The sequence below is a fragment of the Pelecanus crispus genome, chromosome 1, assembly GCF_030463565.1.
Source record: "Pelecanus crispus isolate bPelCri1 chromosome 1, bPelCri1.pri, whole genome shotgun sequence".
NCBI lineage: Eukaryota > Metazoa > Chordata > Aves > Pelecaniformes > Pelecanidae > Pelecanus > Pelecanus crispus.
In genome coordinates this window covers 154,711,862-154,739,558 of record NC_134643.1, presented here as the reverse complement: position 1 = coordinate 154,739,558, position 27,697 = coordinate 154,711,862, and the positions used below count along the sequence as shown (strand labels likewise).

The following is a 27,697-nucleotide window of genomic DNA, read 5'->3' as shown; positions in this document are numbered from 1 at the left end:
TGCCTAATTTCTTTTATTTTTAAATCCTGTCTTCCTTGCACCTATCTGCTGTTTGCCTTGATATTTAGAAAGAGTAAGTATGTGAGGGGGAAAATAAGCTATAAAAAGTTCTGCATTTTTGGTTTCCAGGTTTCTGTCTCAAAACTACCCATATCAGCTGATGAGTATTCTCAAGCAGGGAGCATTAAGTTCAATATTCTGTGCTGAAAATGGATTTACAGTTTAAATCATGCCACTGCTAAGGAAGATCAACACCACCCACGAACGAGTGGAAACAAAAGGAGAAGCAATGTTAGCATTACCTAGACCGACAGAAAGCCGACACAGAAACAATTGCTACAGATGCTTTTTTCATTAAGGTCGGATTTCTTGAGGCCCCACTGCACCTCTCCCCGGCTGAGGTTTCAGCATCCCAGGCCAGGCCATACACAAACTGGGACACAACTCCAAAACACAATATACTACCCATAGGAAGGAAGTCTGCAGCTCAATTAGCTTCCAAATATTCCTGCTATAGAAATTAAATTACTGCAGTCTGCACTGTATTGCTTAAACACAATCCTATCTTTATCAAAAGCATTGCTATTTATGGGATTTTATATTTATAGGGCAGGCAAAACCAAAGAGAACAGAAATAACATGAGGATACTTTCAGAAACCTCAAAACTAGGCTTAGATTACAACCAGCATCTCCCAAGTATACATTTCAGTCTTAATCAGCCCACTGGAGAAGCACACGTATCACTTACGGGGAGCTCCTTCTGCCATCTCTATGGCTGTAATGCCGCATGACCAAAGGTCACTCTGCATAAAAAGAGAGAGACCATATGTTAGTAGGTGGATCTACCCATTCAGACAGTAAGACAGTACTATTTACAGAGGCCCTGTAGGTGAGACTGAAACCAAATACCAAGGCTATTTAAGTAATATAAGCTACGGTTTTTTGGTAACATTATCATAAAATCCTACTTCTATAACAGAGACATATATATACACAAATGCACGCATGTATTCATACAGAGTACGCAAACAACCTTTTCTAATAATACATAAAAATATATATTCACATTAGGACAATGAAAAATACACTGGCCCCAAAGCTAAGTCTATGAAATTTTCAATCCTTGTTTACAAAGGACTGAACATTTCCCTGTGGTAGATTCACAGAAAACACTGTACCCGTTCCCCCAAAACAAGAGATGGAGATATGAAGACTGCGGGGTAAAAGAAACCAAACCTGGCAGGTGTTTTTCAGTGTCTAAACCAGAAAATAAACAAACAAATACAGATTAGTGGAATACATCCAGACCTGAACTTTCTTCTAGTCCCAATAATCAAATAATAGTTTTATCTAGGGGAATTGCCATCACTGCTAAACTTGCAAGAAGCCTCTGTTGGACACATTGCTTGGAGCCAAAGCAAACGTTCCTCCCCTACCATCTCAGCTTTGCTTGAAATGTTAGGGAACAAGAGTCCTTCAGTGGGAGCCTCTCAAGATCCCACCTCTGGCCAGCGCCCCTGACTAGGGAGAGCGTGGGCAAGCGCCAGGAGGGTCCCACACAGGCAAGAGCTGGAAGAGTCTTGGCGAGGAACCAACTCCAGAGACTGCCGCAGCTTAAGGGGCAAAAGACTGGAGGAGGCTGCTGAAAGAGAGCTGTTCTTCAGCAAAGCAGTCCTCATTTCTGGTCACAATAACGACTTTTTAAAAAATTAGTAAAAACTAACGAGCAAATAAGCTCTTCTTGTACTACAAGCAGAGAAGCATTTCTAATGATTGCATTTTCAGACCTAGCAAGGCAATCTTTTCTCTTGATCCAGTCCAGCCATTTAAGCTAAACTGCACAGCCTCATGATCTCACAAAATCTTTCAACCATGAATTTTTTGGGGGTGAGAGCCCTACAGGCTCCACCAGGAACAATAAACAGGTGTTTTCAGAGGCAAGAAGAGTTATTTTTTACATCAGTACTGCATTAATAAATATTGCAGAGAGTTTTTCTCCTTTATTACATCATTTAATAGCCACCCTTCCTTCCTAATAACTCCATTTGCAAAGATATAAAGCATTACCTTTAGTACAACAAGCTGATGGATGTAAAAAACGATTAAATCAAGAGAAATAGGATCAATCTGATCAACCTTAGTCAAAAGGTACAAAAACACCAATTCAAATAATCTGTTTTTTTTAAATAGATTTAGACATATACAAACACACTGATAGCTAACACCACTATCAATCTCAGCAAATTGATATAATGGATATTCAGCTCTAAAATGCATTGTAAGGCCTTAATCACAGGCTTTCTGGTATCTTTGTTGCCCTTCTTGGTTAAAAGTTGGAACAACTGCATTAGTCTAAGTGAAGATTTTTTAAAAAGCGTATTTTCACATTTTTGCTTTCCTTGTGCTTTCATGAAAGCAAGCTGAGAAGAACTTCTAAGATTACAGGATGCTTTCCCTAGAGAAATTTAACTTTAAATACACATACATAATATTCTTAAGGGCAGTGCAAATACCATCAAGCCAGTTATGGTTTTTCAGTAATTAACTATTTGGTTTGCAGCAAACTAGGTAAAACATTATCTTTGTTGAGAAATGTTGTGATGGATAAATTTTTATCAACATGTACATGTATCTTGAAATCAGGAATAGACATGGTTTAAAGAGCTCCTTCTGTACTTCACTGGCTCTCCAGACGGTGGTTCTATTTAAGGCAACACCTAAAATGCATTGTTCTGGGTTACTACAATAACTGGGACATAGTCTAACACAATTTAAAGTACAATCATTATACAAATTGAGAACACGAGCGTTTCCAGTCAAACTCTTTTTTGCCTTGTCTGAGCACCTACATCACACTGAAGTCCTTCTCCTTATGTCTCAAAGCGATGATGATACAAGTAATGGCAGCTGTTGAAGGTCACAATTTGGCAGTGAGCCATACCTTGTACTCCTGTAATAAGAATATACCTAACAAAATACTATTACTCCTACAAAGCATAACAAGTCTCAAAACCTGCCATTGTTCATGGGTGTTCATAGTGCAAGTGTAGGGGTTTTGTATGTTGGGGTGCATTTTTTCTGTGAACAGAACTCTCTTACTCTGTAATCATACGTAGCATCTGGATTTTCATCACAGGCAATAACTTCTGGAGCCATCCAGTACGGAGTTCCAATAAAAGTGTTTCTTCTGCCAACTGTCCTGTCCAGCTGAGCGCTCACACCGAAATCCACTGTGGGTGGGAAAAGAGTAAAATAAAATAAGAGGGGAAAAATAATGCAGTGATTACTTCTGTAAGGTGATTTGGAAATAAAATCCTGTGGATGTTCCACGTGGGAAGACCATGCTGAGGAGAAATATGATGATTAATACTGAGGCAGCTGGGCCCTTGTGGTTCACATGCAATGTGCTTGGGCCACAAGCATCAAGAGACACGGCAGCATACGACCACCTCCCCTGCACCTCTCACTGGCCTGCCTGTATAGAAAGGAGCGTACAGCTGCAAAAATATGGCCTGGGAGGCTGAGGAAGGGCTATCCCCTTCCCAAATGGTGAAGCCAAGCCACCTTTGCCTATAGAGAGGGAGCTGCTTCCCAAAGGTACCTCTCATGCTATGGGAAAACCACACGCATGAACCCATCTCCTTTTCAGCTGTCCACCTTTTCTGCTCTAAAATTGGACAGCAGAAATAATCTGTTGCTCAGCGAATTGCTCTCTGCTCTAATGCACTGAGCAGATGTGTCGATAGGAGCAAAAGATGAGGATTATTCAAGAGGTGCCAACTTTGAGCACAAATGCACACACGCTGCAAAAGAGATGCCCATTTCATTACAGGGCAATTACATTACAAGGGTGTTGTCCTCCCTTCAGTTCTCCCGCTCACGACAACAGCGATATATGCCTTTCTATACCAGTAACTGCATCTGCTCTAGGAGGGCTGTGTCAGCTTCACTGCATCCACCCTCTGAGCGACACAGACGAACCGGTGTAGACGAGCTTGGTGTGAGCAACGGTTTGGGAGCTACCGTGCTCCACTTCGGACCAAAAGGAGGAAAGCTCTCCCGAGAGCTTCCTCCTCCAGCAGCCGGGACATCTTCCCATGCCTCGTGCAGCAGGAAGGTGTAATGCAAAACAGAAGGGATGTGGGCTGGGTGGGAGGGCTTTGGTATGGCTCTATATTTAACTAAAAAAAGGTGACGAATGTAGCGTGATACAAATACAGAAGGTTAAAGTGTGCAGTAACTGGAAGAGACGCATTCAAGAGAAAGAAAAAAAGAGTTTGTCCACTTGGAAGGGAGAGAAGAGGCCAGGGATGAGCACAGTTTTCGGCAGGCATGCCAGAGCTGGAACTGTGTTTTGAACTTGATGCCACAGCTCCCTCGAGTGTGCCATCCAGATCATATTTTTGTGTCCAGAATCTGCACAGCAGGTGTTATTTTAATTAAAGCCAAATAAAAGAGTGACTCCCGTCACTTCCCAACTCCAGAATAAAGGGAATCAGAACCAACTCAAGTCATGCACTGCTCGGTGGGGGGCACAAAACAGTCCCCTCACCGATTCCAGCATGAAAGCCAACATCTTCTAACAAAATGCATGCCATCCCCCCCAAAGCAAGAGGAAATACGCACAGGGCCTCGATTCACATGGGAGCAGTGACAGAGCGCACATGCTACAGAACATGTCACAGGGCTCTTAGAGGATAAAGTCAGTTTGGGAACATCAGAAAACAAAGGTTGAATGAATGAGGAAGTGGACATGCATGCCTACTTACCAAGTTTCACTTCTGCGTTCTCTGTTAACAACACATTTTGCCCTTTGATATCCCTGTGAATCACATGATGGGCATGAAGATGTGCCAACCCCTGCATTAAGAAGAGGAGAGGAAGGAGAGGACATTGAGAGTTAGGTTCTTGGCTTAGCAACAGACTACCCGTACCCAGCATCCCCAAAGCCCGTAACACTGGGTCTCCGGCTCTTAGAATCATAGAATCATAGAATCGTTTAGGTTGGAAAAGACCTTTAAGATCATCCAGTCCAACCATTAACCTACACTACCAAGTCTACTCTAAACCAATCAAGGCTAGACTAGACTAAACCACGTCCTGAAGTGCCACATCTACCCGTTTTTTGAACACGTTTTTGAACACTTGAACTCTTGCTCAGTGGTTGGGTGCAATGGGACCCACAGGAGCCTTGTAGCAGCACGCCGCCCACACAGCTTTTGGTAACGGAGCAGAGACACAGGCCCCAGGTTAGGCACATGCGGTACCTAAATACAGCCAAACATCTGCACTGTGCAAACACCTCTCAGCTATCGCGTGAAGAAAGTTCAGCTCCCAGAAACTCTCCGTGCATTGATGCTGTAAATTACATCAGTGTCAGGTACGTCACTGACATCTGAAACACACAGGGTCACCCAGAATTCAGTCTGGGGGAGGGGGGTGGAGGGAAAAAGGAGGCAGCATCAGCATGCATATATGCATCCCCGGGAAGGGGGTGGGAGGGTGATGGACTGGCAGTTATGTTTGAGGGCGAGGGACAACTGATGACAAACAAAAGCTCTGCTGCAAAGTTGCAGTTCTCTTCTCCAGCCTCCATAAATATGGAGCCAGATAATTGTTCCTCAGGAAAAAAAACCCATGCAAATAAAAAAAAAAAGCAAAAAAAAAAAAAAAAGGCAGGAGCATTATACTTTCCAAAGGAAACAAAACCTCCTGGCATACAGTGCTTTTTGTTGAGACAGCACCTGGATGCATGCCCCAAAGCGTTAGCCATGTGGAGGGAGGGCTGAGGAAGACATATGTTGCATTTTACTCTCTAATGTAATTGGGAGAACAACAGGCAACCCTCTTAGCAACTGCCTGTATTTTGGTTTCTCCTCAGCTCTGTGCTCGGAAAATTGTAGTCTCCGTTGGGATCGTCTTGCCTGTTCGTGTTGCCCTCATAGGCTTTTAATGTTTTATGAAAAATAAAGAAATAGAACCTTTACAGCTGCAAGAGGTTAAGAGAGTAGTGGTTGCTGTAGAGAAATATTTCCTAACACATGTTCTTCATTAAATGATCATTTACCAGTTTGCCTACATAACCACTGGGCTATTTTCTTTTTTTAAAACAGTTAATGAGCGTGACAAAAAAAACACCATCCACAGCTCTTCCCCACACAGGTCACAAGCAAATCAAGTGAACGGCTGATGTCCCCAAGACCCTTCGCTGGCTGCTATGCTAAGTGTGGTCTCATTTTTCACAGGAATGAAGGCTTTTCCACAGCTTCACACAGGATACTTTTTAAAGCCTTCTGCTAAGCCGACCCAGCCAGAGAGATAATTGTCTGTTCTCTCCAGAGTACCATCTAACCTTACTGAAAAAACACATTTGGGTTTGCGAAAGGCTGGGAGGAGACAGAAGGGCACATCTCCATTCTCCTGCAGTCCCCAGGCCCCTCCAATCACACAGAGATCCACTGGGTCGACCCTCACCTGTGTCTCCACCTGCACCAATCTTTGGCACTTAGCTCATTTTAACTTTCTGTTACACAACCTCTGTCCTCCATCTCTGACAAACTCAGTGTCGAATCAGGTTTCGCAATGTGAGTTTAGCATTCCTTTTTTCCAGATATTCCAGTTCCTGCTAGCAAGCAATTAAGGCTCCTTTTGCAAATCTCTCACAGGAATGAGAAAATAGCTTTCACCTAACTGTTTTCTGAGGTAAATCATTTTTTCCTCTTCTCAGTGAGCGTGACTACTTTACCTAAGGAGAACCTAGGATGAATGCAACATGGCATGCAATACCTCCAAGGTCACACAGTTCTCAAATCAAGCATAAAGATCAGTCCTGCAGAAGTTAGCTTTCCTCATATTAAAGCATCCTATCCATCTGATTTGAAATACAACCATCAGTAGGTATTCAACTTTTCTTCTCCCTCTTAAACAACTTAAAATGTGCCAGCCCAAACACCAGCAGCCAGACTCTCTCCTATCATTTGGAAATACAGCAAAAGACCAGAATCGTACGTTTCCCTCCCTCCCCATCTTAAAAATCACCAAGAAAGAGCAAATGTGTAACACAGACAACAGCAGCATTGATTTATGCAAGAGCCAGTGGTGGTTTCCTTTAACACAAAGCCCTTCAGAACTTCATTTATGATGAGGCAATTGAACAAACATACTGTGTAGTGGTATGGGTAGGAGGCAATTTGTTTTATAAAGAAGCACGAGGAAAACCATACCAGATTTACTTAGCACAGCAAACAAATGCCAATTCAAAAAGCACTTAAACTGTACCAACTGGAAATTAAATATGAAGAGTAATTAGTTAAAGCTTCAGTTTTAGAAAAACTGGTAAGTGGCATCCCTCTTCCTGAGAAACTTTTGCAGCACCATCTGCCAGCACTCTACAGCGCACAGCCACATACGACGTAGCTGCTTGCTCTAGATAAGACTGCAGGAATATACAATATGCGAGCACATCGCAGCACAGAAGTCCTGACTGCTGGCCTGAGCCAACAACTCCCTTCCTCCACAGCCTTGATTAGGAGCAGAGAAAAGACGGCTGCAAGCACATTTGGAAAAGCCCATTCCACACCCTATTGTGTTGTGACACTGTTACAACCTCAGGCTTCTCAAAAACAGTGTCTTATGGACACTGCTTCACAGCTTCTACAATATGTAAGGTCACTGGTTCTCCCGCTGGCTTCTCATGACTAAAAATTGCTATTTTCTGCAAAGCTGCTGTTACAGTACAGTACAGCTCACACCGAGTTAAATGACGTGGAGGAGACATCTATCTGCTCCTACGCACTCTCCAAGTGATGACATGGCTAACGGGATTGATCAGAAACAGCTTCTTGCAGACCCTCAAGCTAGGCTACATCTCTGTAAGACTGTTTCTGTGTTTTCAAGTGGAACAGACTATTTTCCTTACCCGAAGAATCTCTCTGGAGATATATGCTATCCAGTCTTCTTTCAGAGTATTCCCTTTCGTGTTCTTCACAAGGTCTGTGATAGAGCCTGCTCCACAAAACTCCATAACAAGCTGCAAAACAAACAGCAGCATACAACCAACATTAAACACAGTTCCCAGCTGTCTAGCAAAGCAAAATAACCAGGTTGCAGCACTGATTTGGGAAACCCTTGTGAAGCAGAGAATATAATTTATTTTACATCTCTGCCTGGAAAATGGATTCAAACCAAATGTCTCCAATGTGTGTCAGACATATACGGAATATGTCTCACATTAGTTACCACATTTTCAAGGACTGATTTAATCACGGTAATTTAATGCTGGGAATCTGGATTTGCTCAACTATGCAAAATGCATTAGCAGCAACAGGAGTAAGAGCACACCCAGTGCTGAAGGAATCAAATTGATCACACCATTGCAACACATCTTATTCTTTAACTCACATTTATTTATGGAAGAACATGCACTCGTGTGTGTACCCTGCCATTCAAACCCAAACTTCAATCCTCTAGAGGGTGTAGATGAGGTGTGATGAGAAATGTAATGGGTACAATTCTCAAGTGCAGCTTTCTTTTTACAGCCACACATTCTTACTGCTCAGCTCATCTGCCTTGTTCCCATGAAACATGTTACTATCCATCTGGGAAACGAGGGAAAAAAAGTTACTTAAAGAGCAAATCCATTGCTAATAGCAAATCTTGGTTCAGCCATCCTCTTAAGGATGCACGATGAGCCTACGTGATTCACTTATCTATCTGTTCAGGCAAGCACCAAATTCTATTAGTGTGTCTTTCCATAATGTGGTATTTCTGTCATCCTCAAACTACATCCAAAAGGGAAAGGCTTACGAACATGCTTGAGACATATCTGCTTACCCACAGTTGGTCATCATGTCCTGGAGGACTTTTCTTAATGAAAGCACCATAATAAGTTGCAATATTTCTATGATGAGAATATTTCTTTAGCATATTAATCTCCAGTTTGATTTCTTCTTCTTCATCCTTTGGAAAAAAAAACCAAAAAAACATATGTCTAATACACCACGTGCATTATTTATTTCCTCTTCTCTTTCACACAAGTAGATTTTTAAAAAGTTCAATTTATAGCAGCATCCTGCTCAGTAAACACATCCTATATTCATGCCATCAAAATCCCGTCTATTGAGATGGTCTAAAACAGACCTTTACTTCCCCAAGTTTCCAGTAGTGCAAAAAATCAAATGAAGGATGCACTGGACTTCATCCAATGATGGAGCAGGACACGATCTGTTTAAAAACCCTGTGTTTGTAATACCTTAAGCAAATACATAGCTAGCAGGCTTTGATTCTAGGTAACCCAGAGAACAAGAAAACTGGAAAAGTCTGTGGATTTACAATAGAGGAGAATTATTTCCATCTTCCTCATTTTTTTTTTTCCCTTTAATTTTGAAAACTGCAACCAGTTCTATTTAAATGCCAGACAGCGGCTCAGCACAGCCGGCTGCCAAAGCGGGCCCTCCGAGATGGGTCCCTCCACGGTGGGGACCGCAGGGTCCCAACCTCGGTGCCAGCACGGAGCTGGCGCAGGAAAGCAGAGGTGGAGGTCAGGAATTCCCCTCACTGCATGGACAAGGCGTTCGCCTTGAGCACAAGTTTCCTCCTCCTCCATCTGCCTCCGTGCAGGAAGAGCAAGTGCATCAGGAAGAGAGGGCCGGGAGCCCGGGCGGTAAACAGGATGCTGGGACACAAAGGCAGAGGAAGGATTTCCCCCGGCTCCCCCCACCTCAGCGAGGTGCCAAGCAGAGAGCAGCTCAGGTGAAGGGAGGTCACCCCTTTAAAGAGCTGGAACGGGTAACACTGTGCAACCACTCCTTAAAAACACCCACAACCCGCTTCTGAAGCGACAGCAGGACGTGTTGCATGGAAGGATCCACGCACGCTTTGAGGTGATGTCTGAGCAGGCAGCCAGCAGATCCCGGAGGAGAAGGAGCAGACACCATCCCACCCCCAGCTCTCCCCTACCACACCTAGACAGCGGGAGCCTTCATCTAGCACCTCTCAAGGCAACAAATGAAAAGGCAGCTAGTTTACCCCTTTAGGCACAATCTTTATTCGCTCCACAGTTTTCTAGCCTGAGATATCCAGGGGGAAAATGTCTACCTTAAATTGATTCCAGGAAGAAACCGAAACCTCTGTTCCCTAGGGTGGCTGGCTGATGGAAACGGTAGCACATATTTTGATTATCCTGTAATGTCAAAGCTGATTACATGAGAAAATTTTAAGCCTTAAACTTCCTTGCAATTTGTACCACGCTAGCAATCAAATATTCTATTCATGACATATGCAGATGTTAATACTAAGTACATGTTAACTATTTATACGCACTGGTACGCATGGCTTTAGCAAAAGAAACCACCCTATGCTACGAAGCAAACAATTATTTCAATTACACTAATAGTGGGATGCAGTGCTTACTTGTAATTTATTATGAGAGAATTCCCAAAATGCACCAGGGATAAACTATTCTTAAATCTTCTCATGACGCATCTTTAAAGTAAAATACTGTGTATTTCTGGAACACTGAACAAAATAGTAAAATAATCTTGCAAATCAAAGTTCCCAGGGAACAGCAGCCCTGGGAGAAAGCATTATCAGGACACCTTTTTGAGCCAAAAGCTAACTTGATGCTTCCTCAGCTGCTTCAGTTGCCCTTGCTGTTGTGTGATTTTTTTTATTTATTTAGACCATATGCCAAAAAAAAAAAAGAAAAAAGAGTACAGGCTTATACCAGAAACTACCACACTGAACTTTGAATTTAGGCAAAAAAAAAAAAGTAATAGGAGATTTGTTAAACTTAATGCTTTGGGACTTAATCGCTGATAGGTTAATATGTATAATTGGAATAATCTGCTGTTTTGTGCTGACTTTTTATATAAAAATTATTTCCTACCCTCAGCACAATAGCTTTTACAATACAATGGGCAGGATGTCCTAAGTGTTGTTCATGTTTTTGTATTGTAACAGCCAAAATGACAATGCTTAGATAGGATCTATTTCTGAAAAATAAAATAATTGGCCCCCGCAAAAAAACCCCAAAGAATAAACAACAACAAAAAAGGCGCACACAGACCCAGCAGACTGCAGGCAGTTACTGCTCTTTCAGTTTTTCCTTGCAGCTGTGTCAAAGCACCTGCTCAATGGCCTGCAGCAACTCCAAGCATCTCCCTTAACTAAGGCTAATGATGGTCCTACACTCCCATTTCAGCTGTCATTGAGCATTTGTCCACAAGACAAATAGCATCTCACCTACAGTTCAATCCAGTCCAAATTCCAGCCTACAAAAATAAATGGATTCAGTAATTCTTGCAAGGCTTTGGAGGACTCCACTTACTTAGTGTGGATCAATAACTTCCTGGCACCGAGTCCCGAAGACTTTGTGGCGACAGGAACTATCATGAGGATTAATCAGCACAGAGAAGGCTGCAGTACCACTGTGGTACAGCAATTGGTGTAAGATTTAAAAAAAAAGAAATTAAAAAAAAACGAAAGAAGGTGGCCAGACCAAAATTGTTCTGTTCCAGATTCAGGAACATTTATTTCCAGGGTACAACTGATCTCATCCCAATGTGGACGTCTGAAAGAGGCCAAACAATGTGCGCCCTACCGGTGTTTACTTCTCCCCACCAACTACAAAAGGAGGATGAGGTCATTAGCCAAGATCCAGACACCACTCTTGCAGATGTCTCACATCAGGGCGAGATGAATCCCACCCAAAAATCTCACCGGATAAGACCATTTCCGCACAGGTCTCCTTATGGACAGATGCGCTGCCGGGAGGGCAGGCTGCAGCCTGCAGCCGGGATCCTCCTGTGCAGAGGGAGGTGTTTCGGCAGCCGCCTGGGAATTTGGATGTGCGAGCTGGCCTCAGGGACAGAAGGTCCCTCATCTCCTCCCGACAACACACGCGCTGCACCACCACCACTAACAGTCCCTCCGTTTGCAGAGGCGCCAGGATCACAAAAGGGGAAAATTAAAACCGACTGAGGCGAGAGACTGTCATTCTCATGAAGGAATACAAAAGTACATCCTTTTTTCTTGGAGGAGAGAGGCAGCTGGTGAGCCCTTCCTAGTGATTTTATGCAGCTGGCATCAATTACCACTTTAAGCCATTATCTGTGGATACAAACTCCCATTGAAACCTTCTTTGTCTGGCCTGTGATGGGGCTGGTGCAAGTGTTTTATACTTACACATTCGCTGTCTGTCTGTGACAGCATGTCTGATTACTGGTAATTTTTGCAGTAAGCTATACTTTTGCAAGACTCACGTGGTTAAATCAAGCTTGGAGCGGCTTTCCTCTCCCTTCCCATGTGTTTCCCTTCAGAGATTAAGTGGACGTGTCAGCATCTCTAAGGATTTCTAACTGCAAGGCTGTTTTATCAAAACGACTTTGCCTGCAAGATTAAAAACTGCATACGAGGCCCACACAGAAATCCACCTATATATACACAAAGGTCATTTCTAACCATTTGAATTAGCACATTAAAAATAAAACCAGGCGTGTTACCTCTCAGCATGCCACCTAGCGGCGCCTGATCAGCTTGCTTATGGCTGTAGCAGAAAATCTCCACACCGCTCACTCTTCCATTCATCACTGCACGCTAAATATCAGAATTTTTTTTTTTTTTTACACACAGGCAGCAAATCAATGACTTGTTTTCATTACATCACCATTTACAAAACTGTGATGATTTAAGTATCTGAATGATTTAAGTATCTGACTACAGTTGCCACTGGAGTAACTCCCAGTCAAATAAAAGCTACTAGAGCAGATCCATGTCAGGAATATTAATCTGGACAGCTCAATTATGCAATCTCAGCACATTTTCCAAAGGTAACCTGCATTATTATTGCAAGAAAATCCTGCTTATTTATACAAATTCTTAGAAGATGAAGAATTCAGAACTCCTCTCTGACATCATGGTAGGGAGGGAGAAAAAGGGAACTACAGCTTAGACATGCCAGAAACAAGGAGGATATAACCAAAGGAAAAGAACAATCACTCCACGCCTGCCCTGTTTTTATGTACTTCCCTAAACATTGTTGTGTAGGTGCCTCAGGAGCCCCAGCAAAACAGTCCCAACCTGCCCCAGCACTGCAACTGGTACAAGACCCCTACAAGAATCTGTCTCCGAGAAAGAGACCTGGGGGAGGAAGGGGGAATAACACTGTTTTCCAAGCTCTGTAGTACAAGGAAATTATTTCAGGAGCTGAATTTAAAAAAAAAAAAAACCAAAAAACCAACCCAAACCACACCTAAAGGTACAGCGAGGAAGTATCCCAGGGCATGTAAGCGGTGAGTTTCCATCCATACTCCTCTGGGTGGAAGAGCTGCCTGACCATTGCTCTTTGCCAGCTGTTGATTCTGTCCTCTCAAAGGATGGCACATGCTGGGGAGGAGAAACTCAGGACAATTGCAGAAGATTTTGTTTACCCTAGCAGTATGATGAAGGGCAAGGTGAATGATGAAACACAGCCAAGCAAGGATAAATCAAGACAATGTTCGGTGATGAAGGTAAGAGCAAGTTTACCTGCCCTGCCAGATGATTTATATGCTGCCCTAAATCAGTTTGCAGAGGAATACAAATTGGTCCCTTCAGTAACTTTCCTTTTGGATTTAAGAAATGAGACAGTGACAAATCTCAGCTCTCCCTGCACAAACGGCATCCAGTGATTTTAAGCTACAAACAAGTGTTTTAAGAATTAACACCACTTCCCAACACGAAAGCCAAAGGCTCAGGCAAAGGGGGATGGGAAAAGGGAAGCCTCCAAGCCTCCTTTCCTTTGCTTTCTCCCGCGCTGCGCCCGAAGCTCTGCCTGCCCATACCCAGGGAGCTGCAGTGCCTGGAGAACGGCGGCTGGCGACGCTCAGCCTGGGGTTTCAGAGTGAGCTGAGCTGCTGAGGATCACGAGCTCCAGCGGTGGCTTGTGGGATTTGGGAATCTTTAAATGACAGGAGAGCTGGGATCTGTGTGGAGCGGCAGCCAGCAGCCTCAGCCCGTGAGAGGGGAGAGGGAGCACTAACCCACAGATGCCCAGAGTGGTGGAAACTGGTTTGCCTTCAGAGGCACCGGAACCACGGTGACTCGGCCTTTCTTTCACTGTCTCCCCCCAACAGGCAAGTTGAAGAAAAACAGGAGAAACCCACAAGAAACCCAGTTTATTTTCCTTTCCGCTTCCTCTCACTTTTCATTTCTGCTCTCCACCCACATTAATAAAAAAAAAAGTCCTAAAAGGCACCAAATGCAAACAAAAATCTTCCTGGATAAATCACGACACCAACTTTTGCAAACCACAATTCTGCTTGTGTGTCACATCCTCCCTCCTCCCCGCACCCCAGACCTGGCCAGCATCCATTCGGAGCTGAATCCGTACAGGACAGGGAAAGTCTGAATAGCGCCTAGTACAATAGGTGACCTTTTCTGGTGCTGGAATCCATATTACACACACTCGTTAATAAAGTTCTCACACACAAGGGAGACATTTTGGCAAGAAGAGTTGGGGCAGTATTGCACACAGCGTGGTAGTTGAACCAGGAGATGTGGTGCTGCCTCCAAGCCGGGAAACAGATTGTAATTTCGGGAGGAACCTAACCACAAAAGCAATGAGACTCTGAGTGTCGGGCAAGTCCCTGCCAGCGCCTGCCAAGGTAGGAAGTTCGTATGAAGCAGAGCAGCTAGCAGTCCTGAGAGCACAACGCGGAGAAACGCGATCCGCTCCAACGCCACAGCGGAGTGTCGGAACTGGGAATATGATATTAAATAGTTCTTAAAAGAAAATACCCAACACAAGCTTCTTGGGAGGGAAAGCCTAAACTGTTTAAAAGAAAAGACTTTAATCAAGACATGCAGTAAACATTTAACAAGTCCATATACAGTCCCTCCTAAATCTTAACATCCAACTTTCTTATTACATCCTGTCTTTCTTGAGAGTCTGTTATGGAGCCTTTGAGCTTTGTTCCCCTCAAGCTAAAGACCTCATGTAAGTTTATTTCCCTTCTGTCTCTCTCCTCTGTTGCCTTCTCACCCCCAGCATTCACTGTGCCTGTCCCACTTCACATGCAAGGTCTCTCTTTCACGGACCCCTTACCCACCGACTCTTCCCACCCTGGCATCAGCATGTTCACTTCTCTGCACCGTCCTTCAAGTCCTTCCCAAACGCACACTTGCTCGAAGGCCTCCAGGCTGTTCGCCCGTAAGAAAATGCATAGAATCATAGAATCGTTTAGGTTGGAAAAGACCTTTAAGATCATCCAGTCCAACCATTAACCTACACTACCAAGTCCACACTAAACCAATCAAGGGTAGACTAGACTAAACCATGTCCCGAAGTGCCACTTCTACCCATTTCTTGAACACCTCCAGGGATGGTGACTCCACCACCTCTCTGGGCAGCCTGTTCCAATGCTTGACCACCCTTTCCGTAAAGAAATTTTTCCTAATTTCCAACCTAAACCTCCCCTGGCGCAGCTTGAGGCCACTTCCTCTCGTCCTATTGCTAACTACTTGGGAGAAGAGACCAACACCCACCTCACTACAACCTCCTTTCAGGTAGTTGTAGAGAGCGATAAGGTCTCCCCTCAGCCTCCTCTTCTCCAGGCTAAACAACCCCAGTTCCCTCAGCCGCTCCTCATAAGGCCTGTGCTCCAGACCCTTCACCAGCCTTGTTGCCCTTCTCTGAACACGCCCCAGCACCTCAGCATCCATCACACCACGCACTCAGTGACACTGGAAGAGCACTAGCCATCCAGAAGGCAATAGCATGGGTGGTGCCCACCATTGCTGTGAGGGTGCCCCTCAGAGTTTGCCCCTTGTCCATGTATGCAGCCCACGCAGAGAAAGCCCTTCACAGGCTTTACCATTTGCGAGCTTCCTGGAGCCCCTCTTGTCACTATGAGCTGCCCACCAGCCTCCGAGGCGCTTCCACCGCCGGCACAGAGCCGCACTGCCAGAAGCAGCAGAGCAGCCACACTCTGCTCAGGCAGAGCGATTGCAGAAGATGGCTGTGATGCTTTTTCAAGGGTCAAAAAAATCTTAGTTTTGTGAGAACTGGCTGGGAGAACAGGGCTGTCCTTATGACCACATTTGGTTACCTTCAGCCACAAGATTTCATCAAGCAGGTTAGAAACACACTTCCCAACACATGCAAAACAGAGGCTGCTTTGTCTCCCCTTGGCACAACATCCTCTCTACTGCATGCTAAAGGCACCATCTGAAACGAGAGAAAATGAGCCAAATTGTTCTCAACAGTGCCATCGCTGAGGCTGCAGCCATAAAGCAACAATTAAATTAACTGGACAAAAAAGCATGAGGGACAGCTAGCTCTTAAGCAGGGTCCCAGCACTGCCCGAAGGAGCCTGTGTAGCAGCTTTGTGCAGGCACAGGAGATGGAATCACGTGCAGGCAGGAAGGAGCCAAAAACCACGTGAAGACAATGCTTGTCTGTTGTCTCCCCCCAAACCACCTCCTCTGCCAATCACTCCGACAACAATATTTTCTTTCTTGCCTGATGTGCCCCTGGTGCCTTTGCTGGTCACTGAATGAGCTGGGCTGAAGGCACAGAGACTGCACTGCTGTCGACCTCCCCCAGTAAAACCCCAGGAGGCCACGGTCTTTTCCAAAGACAGCCAAGAGAGAAACCTCCTAAGGGCAAATCCCTTCAACCATTTCCAAGGCTAGTCCCTTGATCCTGATGATGATTACTTAAAAGAGTTTCCTGCTCAGATTGCGTGTTTATCCCAGCTATACAATTCAACTGTCCGTCCTCATCAAGCCTAAATTATTTACAAGTTATGCAACAAGCTAGCCTTGTACTGACATCTTCAGAGCTCTCATAAAAGAGGGAAGGTTTAATATCCTACTTCCATTACTATTATTCACACTAAAAATGCTTGTTGCTATACAATTCTACATCCAGTCTCATCTCTTTGTGATCCGAACAAGCCCTTGCTAGCAGATATGAAAAGTAAGTCTGTGTGTGAAGGAAAGAAATTAAAACAATTTCCTTTATGCAAAGCTCCGGGCTCAGACAATAAGAGAAGACATAGATGCCGGAGAGAAAACAGGGTTATGCACAAAGCCAAAGAGCTGCACAGCTTTTCTACTTCCAATCTCAGTGAGCATCTGATGCCAAGGAAAGCAGTATCTCTGGGGGCAACAGAGCCAGGGGAGGCTCTTGGCCCCCACTGCTTGGCCCCTCTTCCCCCCGGGCAGTGTGAAGCCCCAGCATGCCACCACTCCCACCTGGAGGGTAGATCTTCTTCCCAAAGGGGACCAACACATGGGTCCCTCTCTGCGTGTGCAGTCCAGACACTACTGGGCCACAGTTTGGACCTGGGAGATGGAAAAGGCTTCCGAGTCCTGCAGGTTTGATGCAGCTGAAGAGATTCAATGCAAAACTAAAGTTCTAGTTTGACACTAAGTTTTAACTTTGAGGGGGGTGGGCAGAAGGCAAACACCTGCAAGAACAGAGAAAACCAAAGGCTGAAACAACTGAAAGTAGATTTCCTATGTACCAAATGCCACACAGAAGCTATACGAGCAAAAAGGTAAGCTGGGAAGGTAAAATACAGTAAAAATGGCAGTTCTGGCATAACACAAATGTTCTTCTAGTATATATGTCATGAAAACCTATAATTACATGAAGACACTGATTCTCTTACAGGACAGATTCGTTCAGTATATAGCCTCACGCCCACACTGACCAACAAGTCTTGTAGACTAACAGTGAAGAGGGATTTACTAACAACCCTTCCTTCATTTTGTACACTGAATGAAACCCAAATGCTAAAAAACAAACAAAATACCCCAACAGTTTGCGATCATGAACCCAAAAGCTGTTACCATGCACACCCGAATAGGAACAGAACAAAGGAGGGGAAGGAAAAGTAATTCCACTTTGACGTTTCCTTGGGGCTGTTTCACATAGGATCCTTTGTTAAAAAGAGATGGGGCTGGAGAAGCAGCTGACAAGAGAAATTCAGAAGCTCCATCACATGCCACCATTTCTCTGCCTGACAGTGATGGAGGGCTCGGCAGTGCACAGTACCTAACATGATTTAAGCCAAAAGCAAACAGATTTCAGAAGCAGAGGGAGCATACTGGCAATGGTACTCCAAAATCAATCATATGTTAAAAAATAAAATAAAAAAAAACTTTTAAAAATATGGGGGAGCGCAAACAAGCACCACCACAATTACCAGCAGTGAGCAGCTGGCAGCCACAAAGCAAGCACCTCGCACTTCCAGGAGACACAGTCCCACCGGTGACCTTCACCCCTCTACGGAACAAATTCCACCTCAGGTGGACAGACCTGTCCCCTTACAGGTACCTTTCCCCCCATGCTAAATTGTGGGCGCCCAGGGAAGCTACACTGCAGGCTTCAGCACAACCCCTACGTGCCCAAAATGAGACTGGATGAATCCAGGCTTTGGTCATCGGTAGCATCAACGGTTAAGACCAGCAAACAGCCGCTGGAAGACTACAAGTTTTATTACCAACTTTGTCTTTTGAACCCAAATCAACTGGTAGGTGGAAGAACAACTTTGTAACACATTGCTAATCCCTCAGCTGTCCACATTCCCTAAGTCTTCTAGGCTTTAATTAAGCAAACCCTCCTCATTAAAATGTTGCGAATGCTGCAGTTTTTCCTTCCAAATATTTAAAACTCCGCCTGCAACACTAACAAAGCCCCGCATTTTGTCAGAAAATGAGTACTAAGAAAAGCCCTGAAAACAAAATTACTGCATTTTCTTTGCAGCCCATCAATCCATTTCTACAAAGTGCCATTCTTCACTTAGCCCATCACTACGAAGAAACAGATTTAATGCTTTTTTTCTAAAGCGGTGTACCTCTGTCTGAGGTACACCTGCCAGGTGAAACAACATCTAACAGCCATTACATCCCCAAACATCGAAGGTAATACATTGGCTTAGGAGCTAATAACCATGTTTAATGCCTGCTGTACGTGCTGCTGGTAACCTATGCTCTGTTTTACACCCACAAAAGGAAAACTTCAAATTTTGGGCTACACTACAGCCTCCAAAACCTCCTTGTAAGCAAGGACTAGTGTGAGATCATGATCTGACTTATTCAACACAAGATTTCTTTTGTGAAGCAGCCAAAATATGTAAATTACCCAGGAATAAAAGGAATCGTCCGATCTGTACATGTGTCTTACAAACACAGTTGAACGACACAGTGCGAGTGCACAAGTCCTTACAAGTTTTAATTTCAGGTAATCTTTGCCTAAAGGTTAAACACTTCAGCTCCTCTGGTCCAATATTAGTCACTGCTCAACCCCTGTTGGTAATCCACAACCTTCTCCCCTGCCTTACACAAAGAAAGTACTGCAAATGCAAAACACCAGGCATGAACAGGGAGGACGCAAGAGGTCCAAAGGCCTGTTGCTCTCACCAGACGAGGGGCAGAAGGGATCGCAAAGAAAGCCGTGACACCAGCCCACTGTGGTGTGTTCGAGAAACAGGCTGAATACACACTGTCTGTGCAGATGGTGGGTGGCTGGGGTGAGGAGAAGGGAGATCTGACCAAGCCCTACAGGCTTGTCAAATTCCATTTTCAATTTTAAAAATAACACAGAAAATACCTCTGTTTTCTTTCACTGGCATTGCAAGCAAAGACCGCTTTGAAAGCTGGCAGGAGGAAGCTTGCTCCTCCTCCCTTTGCCACCATCTCCACCTTCTCTTCCTTCTCTCTCTGGTTTGGTGAGAACTGCTCCTCCCAGCAGCAACAGAGCAGAAGATCACCATCAGGTCAGTAGCTGAGAGACAGCCAGCCCTACACACGTCTATGGAAATACCCTGTCCAAGCCCTCAAACCAGCTCCTTCTTCCTGGAGGCACAGGCTCCTTCTGCAAAGGGCAAACCCAGGCCCGTGACTGATGCCAGACCAGACCTGGGGCTTCTGCTCCTCCACGCTCTTCTGCAGCATTCCTGAAACCTACAACCCAACAGCAGCTTTGGGGGTGAAAAAGCACCACCAAGCTCAGCTACTCTATGGGAATGAACACAAAAGAAATAACTAGAAATATATGGGCTGAGAGCAGCTTTGCTGTAGCGAAGACCTCTCCTCAACTTGCTTCTTCACATGAGAATGAGATCCACACTTACAACCTGAAGGGTTTTCAAAGCAGGAAGGAATATGGATATTATATTTTACCTCTAAAATACACTTGCGCTCAGAAATACAGCTCTTTTTAAAAAAAGGAAATCCAGTACAGAATGATTTACAACTGACTGACAAGATGATGAGGATGACTCTGTAATTATCAGGTCCAATCACTCAAATTACAATTTACCAGCAGACACACAAACTACTTGATTCACAGCTAACATTTTCTTCAGCACACACTGGGTCCTTCCTAAAACAAGAGAAGAGACAGACAACCTCTATCAGTAATACACAAATGCGGCTGCTGACAAGAGGAATTCAGGGACGTCTGCGAGGGGCAAATTTCCCTTCGTGTTTGTGCCAAACCCCTCCGGAGGACAGACAACAACCAGGGCTGCGACCAAAAGGCTTTTTCCTTTGTATTCGGACAGGAACAGCTGTTAGACAGGTACAAAGGTACGGCCACATCTGGGCACACGTGATAAGTGAGTTCTTTATAAAACCAGTTGCTGAGGTTTTGATTTTCTTTGATAGATTAATGCTGACTTATGCACAGCATTTAAAATCGCCCTGCGCTGCCAAAGCTCTATAAAGGCTGTGCGCTTTAGTGTACAAGTAAGTGCATTTGGCGTTACGCCACTATGTACAAAATCATTTTCATGCAGCTGCCAGCAGAAGGGAACTATATTCTTGGACCAGATGTTTTTGTTGTCGGTGCTGCCAAGCACGCCTGGAAACCTCACAGCTGAGCGGTGCTGCAGGAGTGAATTAACAATGAACAGAACCACAAGATGCTCGTGTCCATCTATCAGACAGGGTGTCACGGCCCCCTCTCCGAGCAAGGAAGCTGCCGATAGCCAGCTAATTATTTACCTGCCCAAGAAGAAAAGCCCTTCTGCCTCCACCAGGATAAATAAAAGCAACAAATACTTGCAGAAAATATTACACCCCAGCTGCACTTACCCTTAGCTGGGCAAGTGACAAAGAGACCATGATTAACAGCCAAGAAAATAGGACTGGAGAAAATATAAATGGTCCTAATACTACAGTACATTTGTTTTTGCTGCTGGGCTGTTAACAGGCTTGCGTTTATTAAACGGTGTTTCACCTCAAAAATCAGAGCCACTATGGCATCTCACTCTCCAGTTTAAAAACAAACAGCTCAGACCCCAGCACGAGTCTCTCACTTTTGAGCTGAAACCCTGAGAGCCCTGGCTGGAGTTTGGGGACAGGAGTCCACCTCCCAACCTCGGCACCAGCTCCCGGTGAGGCTCGGCTGCCCTTCACCTTGCTGGCCCCCGTGCTGCAAAGCAGGGGCTCCCGCCAGCCCCCACCTGCCGGCCTTGCCTTGCCTTTCGCGACTGCACCACGACTAGCAGGGGGGACCCGTGGGGGCTACAGGGACAGAAATACTAAATCCTCAGACAGCTGCTTAAAACGGCGGATGTGTACGCACAGCAGGCAGAAAGCAGTCTGAACAGGAACAAGGGAGCCAGGCACCGACACCCGGGTGCTGATAAGAAAAAAATGAGGTTTACTTGGTCCAAAACTCTCCTTGACAGGCCCACCCTAAATCAACCATGAAGTCTGTAAGAGAAACCTGAGAAGCCAGACCAGCTCACCCAGAAAGAAAAAACCCTGCACCAGGCAGGGAAGAGGTGGAAGCACACCCACCTCCCCATCCTGGCTGCAGCCCTCCCCCGGGCGGCGAAGGGCAACGCTGCTCCTTTGGGTTTGTGGTGAGGGCGTCACTTCTTTGTTTATTCCACTCACTGGGCATCACAAGTGTTCAAAGCGAAAGGCGGCAGAAAAAGGATGTGTGTGTGTGTGTTGTGAGCCTGCTGGGACCTGCTTTGGGGTCTCTTTCCTTAGACAGGCAGTTCAGAGAGACGCAGCCCGCTCCTGTGCTGCAAGCCACTGTTAAAAAGCGACACTCGGCAACTTGACTGTAGAATAAACACACGCCTAACGTGTTTTACTGAAATCCTCCTACACAAAGGATGGGGAAAAGGCTGAGGTATTTAATGTCTTCTTTGCCTCAGTCTTTAATAGTCAGACCAGTTGTTCTTGGGGTACCCAGCCCCCTGAGCTGGAAGACAGGGACAGGGAGCAGAATGAAGCCCCCATAATCCAAGGGGAAATATTTAGTGACCTGCTACACCACTTAGACACACACAAGTCTATGGGGCCGGATAGGATCCACCCAAGGGTACCGAGGGAGCTGGCAGAAGTGCTCACCAAGCCACTTCCAATCCTTTATCAGCAGTCCCGGATAAACGGGGAGGTCCCAGTTGACTGGAGATTAGCAAATGTGACACCCATCTACAAGAAGGGCTGGAAGATCCTCATCCAAGGAACTACAGATGTGTCAGTCTGACCTCGGTGCCAGGGACAGTTATGGAGCAGATCATCTTGAGTGCCATCACGCGGCATGTACAGGACAACCAGGTGATCAGGCCCAGTCAGCATGGGTTTATGAAAGGCAGGTCCTGCTTGACTAACCTGATCTCCTTCTATGACAAGGTGACCTGCTTAGTGGATGAGGGAAAGGCTGTGGACACTGTCTACCTAGACTTTAGTAAAGCCTTTGACACCATTTCCCACAGCATTCTCCTGGAGAAGCTGGCCACTCATGGCTTGGATGGGCCTACTCTTCCCTGGGTAAAAAACTGGCTGGATGGCCAAGCACAAAGAGTTGCAGTGAATGGAGTTAAATCCAACTGGTGGCCAGTCACAAGTGGTCTTCCCCAGGGCTCAGTAATGGGGCCAGTTCTGTTTAACATCTTTATCAATGATCTGGACGAGGGGATCAAGTGCACCCTCAGTAAGTTTGCAGACGACACCAAGTTGGACAGGAGCGTGGATCTGCTTGAGGGCAGGAAGGGTCTACAGAGGGATCTGGACAGGCTGGATCCATGGGCCAAGGCCAACTGTATGAGGGTCAACAAGACCAAGTGCCGGCTCCTGCACTTTAGTCACAACAACCCCATGCAACACTACAGGCTTGGGGAGGAGTGGCTGGAAAGCTGCCTGGACAAAAAGGACCTGGGGGTGTTGGTAGACAGCCGGCTGAACATGAGCCAGCAGTGTGCCCAGGTGGCCAAGAAGGCCAAGAGCATCCTGGCTTGTATCAGGAATAGTGTGGCCAGCAGGAGCAGGGAGGTGATTGTGCCCCTGTACTCGGCGCTGGTGAGGCTGCACCTCGAATACTGCGTCCAGTTTTGGGCCCCTCACTACAAGAAAGACATTGAGGTGCTGGAGCGTGTCCAGAGAAGGGCAACGGAGCTGGTGAAGGGTCTGGAGCACAGGCCTTATGAGGAGTGGCTGAGGGAACTGGGGTTGTTTAGCCTAGAGAAAAGGCAGCTGAGGGGAGACCTTATCGCTCTCTGCAGCTACCTGAAAGGAGGTTGTAGCAAGGTGAGTGTTGGTGTCTTCTCCCAAGCAACTAGTGGTAGGACGAGAGGAAATGGCCTCAAGTTGCGCCAGGGGAGGTTTAGATTGGATATTAGAAAAACTTCCTTCACCAAAAGGGTTATCAAGCATTGGAACAGGCTGCCCAGGGAAGTGGTTGAGTCACCACCCCTGGAGGTATTTAAAAGACGTGTAGGCTTGGTGCTTAGGGACATGGTTTAGTGGTGGACTTGGCAGTGCCAGGTTAATGGTTGGACTTGATGATCTTAAAAGTCTTTTCCAACTGAAACGATTCTGTGATTCTACAGGAATCATCTGATCTCCCTCAGAAAGAGTATCATTTCGGTCTCCCCAGCCTCCAGCAGCCACCACATCTCCTGTGCCAAACATGGCGCCAGCCTGCCCAGCTACACCTGCCAGCCAGCATCTGCATGGGAGCCGTGCTCACCTCTAATGCCCGGAGCAGTGCCTTCCTAAGGATAAATTCGAAAGTTATGTGTTTAAGAAACAGACAGCCTCTCTTTGTCCAGACAAATAAATGGCCTCCTTCTCAGGGACTTTTCCCTTAAAACAAAAGTAATACTATCGCTACAGGGTCTCAGGAGAAGATGATTCATGAGCAGGAAAAGGCTTGTAGTTCTGTGGTCAGGGTACTCACCCCAACAGATATTACAACTTTACTATGCTAGTCCCGTAACATGACCAAGTGAGAGTCTGCAAAATCCTCTCTTAATCACACTGATTTGAAACCAAACAAAGAGCAATTAGCCCAGCCAAAGCTGGGGGTGGGGGCGGGGAGGTGGCGCACATTTACATCCAAAGGAGGAAACATGGATTGTTTGGAGAGCTTCAAAATTCAGGAGGATATGCTTTAAGGCACCAGATTTGCTCAGAGCAGAGCTGTGTGACAATGAAGCCAAGCACAAAGGGACAGGCTGCAGCACCATGCCAGCTCCACCACCAAGGCAAGGATCCGCCGGTTGGTTTGGAACCATTAGTAAGCAGCATGGAAGCAGCAGAAATCCCACACGCAGCAAATCAGACCTCTCCAATAGCTGGGGAGAGGCAGCTAAGTGAAAGACCATGTGTTGTGGAGGTCAGCTTCTGCCAGACTACAGGCATCTGAACAAAGCCCGTCACGGCTGGAGGCTCCTCTCCTGTGGTTTCCTGCAGCCTCATCCCTCCAACAGGCACATGGAGAAATCCCAAAGCCCAGTCAAAAAGGAAAGCCTCACAGACTATGTTGGTTAAATTGGTTAAGCTTGTCTTTGCCGGTTTACTAACAAATGATGCTCCGCTAAGAAAAGCCTTTAGCTGTGCTCTGGCTGGCATGAATTAAAAAGAGAGGGGCAGGGGGTGCAGAACAGGAAAAGGAAGAACAGGGAGGCTATTATAAAGAGAGCAAAACATGATTAAAAAAAAAAATTAAGAAATAAAAAAAGGAAGTTCTAACGTTTTGGGTGCTTTTTTTTTTTTTTAAATTTTGGACAACTCTCCCCAAATCAGCTCCATCTGTAGTCTCCAAGCATCTGGGGGTTTCTGCCAAAGTGATCAGTAGCAAAGAGCTAGCATTTGTCTTTGAATCACAGCCATTATGTGCTCCAGCGTTCCCACACCATGGAGAGAAATCGGAGGCACTCGCAATTCTCCCTGGGCTAACGCCGAGCCGCCGATCCAAAGCACAAGGGATGACGGCAGTGCATGTGCACTGCTGCATATAAAGGCAAGGCACAGTGGAAAAAAAGGACATTGCTGCTTTTCATGACCTATAAAACTTCCTCATTGAAAGTGGGCCTGGCTGAGGGCAACTCTCCAACTCATTGGCAAACCTCTTCAAAGCAAGACATCCAGCTAAGGTTGTCTTTCATACAATACAGCCCTTATTCCCTCACGCCTTTGGTTTGTGAGTAGACACTTTTCCCCAGGAGCTGTAGCACGTACAGCCCTGCAACAATCACAGCCCAGTTTTGGCCACCTCTCCCCAATGCCAACACTGAGGCGCTGGCCTGGAGAGTGGACATGTGCCCGCACACACCGACAACCCGCACGTCCTGTCTTCCTCCCTTCGGGGAAGTGCAGGACGCCACAAAACCCTTTATCTGCTGTTAGCTGGCCACCAGCCCTACCTGCCCCACACCTGGAGGGCTGGGTAAGGCCCTGGTTTACCATTCACCTTGTAAAGATGATTAAAAAGAGAAGGTTAAAAAGGAAAAAAAAATGATGAAAAAAGTTGTCTGAATAGAAGATGCAAAAATACTCTGTAAGCAGTAAGCTCCTACTAGCATAACTCAAAGGTCTCTGTTATGTTGCTGTGTATCAGGTTTCAGAAGAAACTTCTGGCTCTTGACATCATGGGGAAGGCAAGCAGGTTTCTCGCTATGAAGCCCTCTAGTGATGGCCAAAAGCACAGCAGTCACACAAATACTCCTTTTGAGTGCAACCAGGAGGAAACAATTTAGACAAACTCTTGCGCAAAGAGATCATTGCTCATCGGCCACACCAGGTCAAGATGGCCATGTCCAAAGGAGCACGTAATAGCTCATGGAGCCATGCTAAGCAGAGTTTTGTGACTGTTTATCCACACTCTAAGCAGCTATTTGTCCCCCAAAGGCTGATGAATATGGGTATTTTGTGAACAATCATGGGTTAGACCCCTAACCCAAAACAGGCATCAATCCATCATGAGTTGTTCTTAATTAGGACCCAGAGAAAAAATATGTGGGAAATTCACAAGAATGTAGGCTTGATACTAAACGTCTTTCTTTTTCTGATCTCAAACACTGAAATCCAACTTTTTGATCTATATTGTGCCTTAGCAATAGGCAAAATCTCTGCTGTCCACCAAATATACAGCTCCTGAATACTTGAGTTTCCACAACTATAGTCATCCCATGCACTGCTGAGCTGCAGAGAAGACCAGTAGAAGAAACATCTTTGGTTTTTTTATACGGAAAATTCCTATTAACTGCCAGCCAGTCTTCATTCCCTTCTGGATCCAGCACTGCCTCAGAGATGCTACTGTGTCAGAAGATCTTTCCTATGAAACTACAACACTCTGCCCAAATGCACCGATTTGCATTGTTCTATCAACCAGCTGTATGAAATTCACCTATTACAAAACCACCTATATATTTTTTATATCTCAAAGTGGCAAACCATTAGACGCATCATATGCAACAATGTTAAAATGAGCATTGTTTCTTTCCCATAGTAAACTCTGCTCTAACACCTTATATATCTTAAGACCCCTTTATTGCCAAAGAAACTGCTGATTTAAATCATACCTAACTAATAACTGGAGGAAGAAAGAGCGATATCCAGTGAATTAGCAACGGTACCACACAAGCATACACAGCAGGGGCAGGCTGGGCTTTTGATTCCGGACTCCACTTAAAGCAAGCAGAAGTCATTCAGAGGTAGATCTACTTTGGCTACCAGGATTAGCCCACTAAAGGGTTGTTTTCTTTTGCCACTCACTAACCAAAGCACCATTAAACTCAGGATTAACAAGGTTCTTTGTCTGCAAATATGAGCCATGGTCCAAAATGGGGTTCACCTAAGCTAGTCTCCTGTGGGTCACCAGATCAGAGGCAGCTGGCATCACACATCCTCAGCACAGGAGTTTTGGCTCCACCATTGGAACTGAGCTTGCCACTCAGCGATTCTTCGTTCTGACATTATCCTGAACACTGGAATTCAGAATCACAATAAATGTGATGGAAATGGTCCAAAGCAGAAAGTGAAGTAATTTCTGAGGCAAGCAAGCAGACTAAAAATAGCCTGATGCACAGTGGAAAGAATCAGAGGGTGGGGGAATCCCTGCAGAAGACCTTTACACTCCGTTCTTTATTCCTAAATCTGCAGGTGTGGAGCACTGCAAAGAGTCCCTCAGCGGCTGTCGCAGGTGGACGAGGAAGACGCGGCCAGGCTGTCGGAAAGGCGTCGCAGCCGGCTTTCCTCCCGGGTTCAGGCTGCAAAGGGATGGCTGCGTGGGTGCGGCTCCCCAGGGCTGTAACCCTGAGGAGATGCTGCTGCGGGCCAGCTCCCAGCCACAGCCTCTCCCACTCCCTGCTCTACCTTGACCCCTCTCACCCACCCCATGGCCAGCTTTTGCTGGGGCGAAAACAGTAGAAAGCTAATCTGTATTACAAAAAAAAAAAAAAA

General features: G+C 45.6%; 1 protein-coding gene across 28 annotated transcripts in view; it reads right to left on the bottom strand.

The window, feature by feature from the left end:
* The window catches only part of MAP4K4 (mitogen-activated protein kinase kinase kinase kinase 4), a 165,191-nt gene that overhangs the window by 48,879 nt on the left and 88,615 nt on the right, over positions 1 to 27,697 (bottom strand). For all 28 annotated transcript variants that reach the window (XM_075706376.1, XM_075706401.1, XM_075706368.1 and 25 more), the window contains exons 4-8: positions 8,834 to 8,959; positions 7,920 to 8,030; positions 4,771 to 4,861; positions 3,101 to 3,231; positions 750 to 804 (exon numbers count right to left, since the gene is read on the bottom strand). In XM_075706376.1, the coding sequence (XP_075562491.1) occupies positions 750 to 804; positions 3,101 to 3,231; positions 4,771 to 4,861; positions 7,920 to 8,030; positions 8,834 to 8,959 (514 nt within the window). The remainder of the gene's footprint in view (positions 1 to 749; positions 805 to 3,100; positions 3,232 to 4,770; positions 4,862 to 7,919; positions 8,031 to 8,833; positions 8,960 to 27,697) is intronic.